This window comes from Aphanomyces astaci (genome assembly GCF_000520075.1).
Source record: "Aphanomyces astaci strain APO3 unplaced genomic scaffold supercont1.5, whole genome shotgun sequence".
NCBI classification, from domain to species: domain Eukaryota; phylum Oomycota; class Saprolegniomycetes; order Saprolegniales; family Verrucalvaceae; genus Aphanomyces; species Aphanomyces astaci.
The window spans coordinates 1,370,884-1,373,932 of NW_009798268.1; the positions used below are offsets into that span (position 1 = coordinate 1,370,884).

At 48.4% G+C, this 3,049-nt stretch overlaps 3 protein-coding genes across 3 annotated transcripts in view; 2 read left to right on the forward strand and 1 right to left on the reverse strand.

The window, feature by feature from the left end:
• The window catches only part of H257_03206 (hypothetical protein), a 1,703-nt gene extending 1,702 nt beyond the window's left edge, over window position 1 (forward strand). Inside the window, exon 3 of the mRNA XM_009827190.1 lies at window position 1. This exon is cut by the window's left edge and continues 793 nt beyond it. The gene's annotated coding sequence lies outside the window, so the exon portion shown is untranslated.
• Window positions 2-574: 573 nt separating this feature from the next.
• On the forward strand, window positions 575-1,313 carry H257_03207 (hypothetical protein; the record flags this gene model as incomplete). The annotated part of the gene is made up of 2 exons (XM_009827191.1): window positions 575-805; window positions 1,269-1,313. The coding sequence occupies 2 exons, from the start codon at window positions 575-577 to the stop codon at window positions 1,311-1,313; spliced, it is 276 nt and encodes a 91-aa protein (XP_009825493.1).
• Window positions 1,314-1,384: 71 nt separating this feature from the next.
• Window positions 1,385-1,702, reverse strand: H257_03208 (hypothetical protein; the record flags this gene model as incomplete). The annotated part of the gene is made up of 1 exon (XM_009827192.1): window positions 1,385-1,702. The coding sequence occupies one exon, from the start codon at window positions 1,700-1,702 to the stop codon at window positions 1,385-1,387; it is 318 nt and encodes a 105-aa protein (XP_009825494.1).
• Window positions 1,703-3,049: the final 1,347 nt, after the last annotated feature.

The following is a 3,049-nucleotide window of genomic DNA, read 5'->3' on the forward strand; positions in this document are numbered from 1 at the left end:
GAGAACGGCTTGGGCTCCCAGGACGCATCACCACAAAGGCCGGCGACAACGTGACGCGCCTCGAATCGCTCTCGATCATCTGTCGCCGCCTCTCCGAATCATCGAAGCTGCTCACAATTGCCAACTAGTTTGGGCGCTCCCCTGCGGCAATCAGTCGCATCGTCAAGCACGTTGCTCATTTACTCTATGGGATGCACAAGAGTAAACTGTACTTCAACCGAAGGCTCATCACGTTCAGGATTGCGTCGTACTGCAGTGCCGTAAACGAGAACGGAGCACCCTTGACGAACGTTTGGGGATTTATTGATGGTAGTGACTTTTACACTATTGTTAATGTGTAGCGAGTAATATATTTGTATTCATAGGTACTAAGCGTATATTGCACGCCCAACTCCAAGGTCTGAATACAGTGATCGCTACGAAAAATCTTCAGTGTTCGGTGTACAACGGACATCCGCGTCGACATTGCCTCAACTGGCAAGCACTTACGACACCTGATGGTATTATTCAAAGCGTTTATGGCCCCGTCGAAGGTCGCTGACATGACAGCACAGTTTTGAGCTACAGTAAGATTATGGATGTCTTACGCGACGATGTGGACGGAACCTTCGAAGGCCGATACGTGTATGGCGATCCGGCGTACGGCTGCAACCGTTTCATGATCTGCCCCTTTGCGTCCCCGGCCGCCGACAGCAATGAACGCCGATTCAACGCCCGAATGAGCAAAGTTCGCGAAGCCGTGGAATGGAGCTTTGGCCGCCTCAAAATCCTGTGGCCATTCGTGTTTGACGACAAGAAGATGCAAGTACGACGAACACCCGTAGGCAAGTTGTTTTACGTGGCCATTCTGTTCACCAACTGTCACTGCTGCATGCAGCCCATGGGAAATCAAATTTCGATGTATTTTGGTCTTCAACCACCAACACTTGATGAATATTTTGGATAATATTTTACAAAAATATACTATGGTGCACTTTATGCATAGTCCACCGATGAGTAAGGACGAGTTGGACAAGTGGCGTTTGGGGATGGATGGAAAATATATTCTTTATATAAAAACGCCCCGCTATTCTAAATCGAAGTTCCCTATTGTCCGTTATTTTGTCGCGCCATTCCTACAAGTGCAAGTAGAAAATCCTGAGTCTGCTTATCTCTAGCTAAATCGCGCAAGTATTGACGTTCTTCTCGCTCTTCCTCGCGCCGCATCCTCTTCTCCTCACGTTCGTCATCTTGTTTCCGTGACTCTTGCATGAATGTTGTCAATACAGACATCGCCGGGTCGCTACGTGACATTTCCTCGACAGATTCCGTGATCTTCTCGAAAAATTGTTCGACACGTTCACGTTTCGTTGATGTTGATCTTCGAGGTGCACTTCCCACATCGTCAAGGGACTCCATCGCGAGCTGCCGCATAATCACCCCCGACTTCTCGATTCCATTTTTCTTTTTCGCTTCTACCGCACAGACAGCCTGCTTCTTTCAAGACTCTGTGGTCTTCCATTTGCGACGAGATGTCTTCGAGTAATTGGTCACGTTCACCAAATTCCTCGCCAGTGCCGCTGCGCCGCATCGCAGCCAAGGAGTCGCCACTATGGGCCTTGATGAGCTTCTCGAATCGACTCTTGCACGCAGGGCCATCTTTTGTAAGGCGAAAGCGGCGGTTGTCGCGAAGACCCTTTGCAAGATCGGCCCAGGTGTTCATGACTTGGCCGGACGGGTGCTTCCCATGGCTTTACGCTGTTGATTCCCTTTAGGAGGAGGATGTCGTCCTCGCATGCAAACGACTTCTTGAAAGTTCCTGCGTAAGCACCTGGCTCCTCGTACAAGGTGTCCAAGAGTGCTGGGTCATGTTTTCACGTATAAGTCCTCGCGACACCTACAGTACTTATATGCGACATTGAGTCAAACTCGAATGGTTGGTTTCGAAAGAGCTATTTTCTTGGCCTTGAGTTTCGTTTTATGCGACATGTTTTGAAAGTGAAATTCTAACTCAACAGGTTTTCGAAAGAGCTCTAATACTGCTACTGGAGGACTTCAGAAACCGGCGCAAACTTTATTTTGCGCCACCAAAATCATCCGGAATTATAATTCAAATGCGCCGCAAATTTTGGTGAGGTCAGAAAAGCGCCTCATCAAAATTTGCGGCGGGTCCGGACTATTTGGTACGGACACTGTTGTAGAACGGATAAAGCAACTTAGCAGCAATGAGGTGATGTCTGTGGTTGCACTTGCTGGACGACGACGATGCCAACGACGAGGCTCTTAGCAACCTCCGCTTGTTCAGAGCACGAATATCCTTAAAGGAACGACACTACCTCACCAGCAATGTCCGCGTACCACCCAACGCGAGTCCATGGATAGTGTTGTATGGTACGATAGACCACAGTGCATTCATAACAACCGTGTCCTTGCCACTCGACCCCTTTCACAACCTGATCCACGAGTTTTCTAAGCACTTCACCTGGAAGGCCGGGATTTTCAAGTCAGGACGCCCTCCCAAACTGCCACACAGACACCAAGCCTTGGCACTTGTCCTCCACTACTACACTGCGGCATGCGAACTGTCACGTCCCTTGGGATTTAACCGTTTTCTTGGCTGGCTCGGGGATTGTAGTCAGTCTGTACTAATTCCCAGTGGTTACCTCCAAGAGGTAGCAATCTCTCGATGTAGTCGAGTAAGCTCAGCGCTTCTTGGGAGCTCCATCCCTTCCCTCGTCCTTTCGGTCCCATGTCGAAGTTAAAGTGGTTGGTCGTCGATCAAAGAGTAGAGATTTGCGCCGGTGTGGACTTCACTTTGCTTCATGTTAATATTAATCATATTTTCGCCGGATAATTTTGAGCCGGCACCGACTCAAAATAAAGTTTGCGCCGGTTTCTGAAGTCCTCCTCTATACTCCCTCCGTTCTAAAATAAGTGCGCGAATAAGAAAAGTGATGTACGCCTCCTCGAATAAAAATACACAAACTCTAAGATCAAATACTTCAGAATGCATTTATACAGGTGTAACGATACACTTGTTCAATCAAATCATGCGAAACCATTGTCTCAG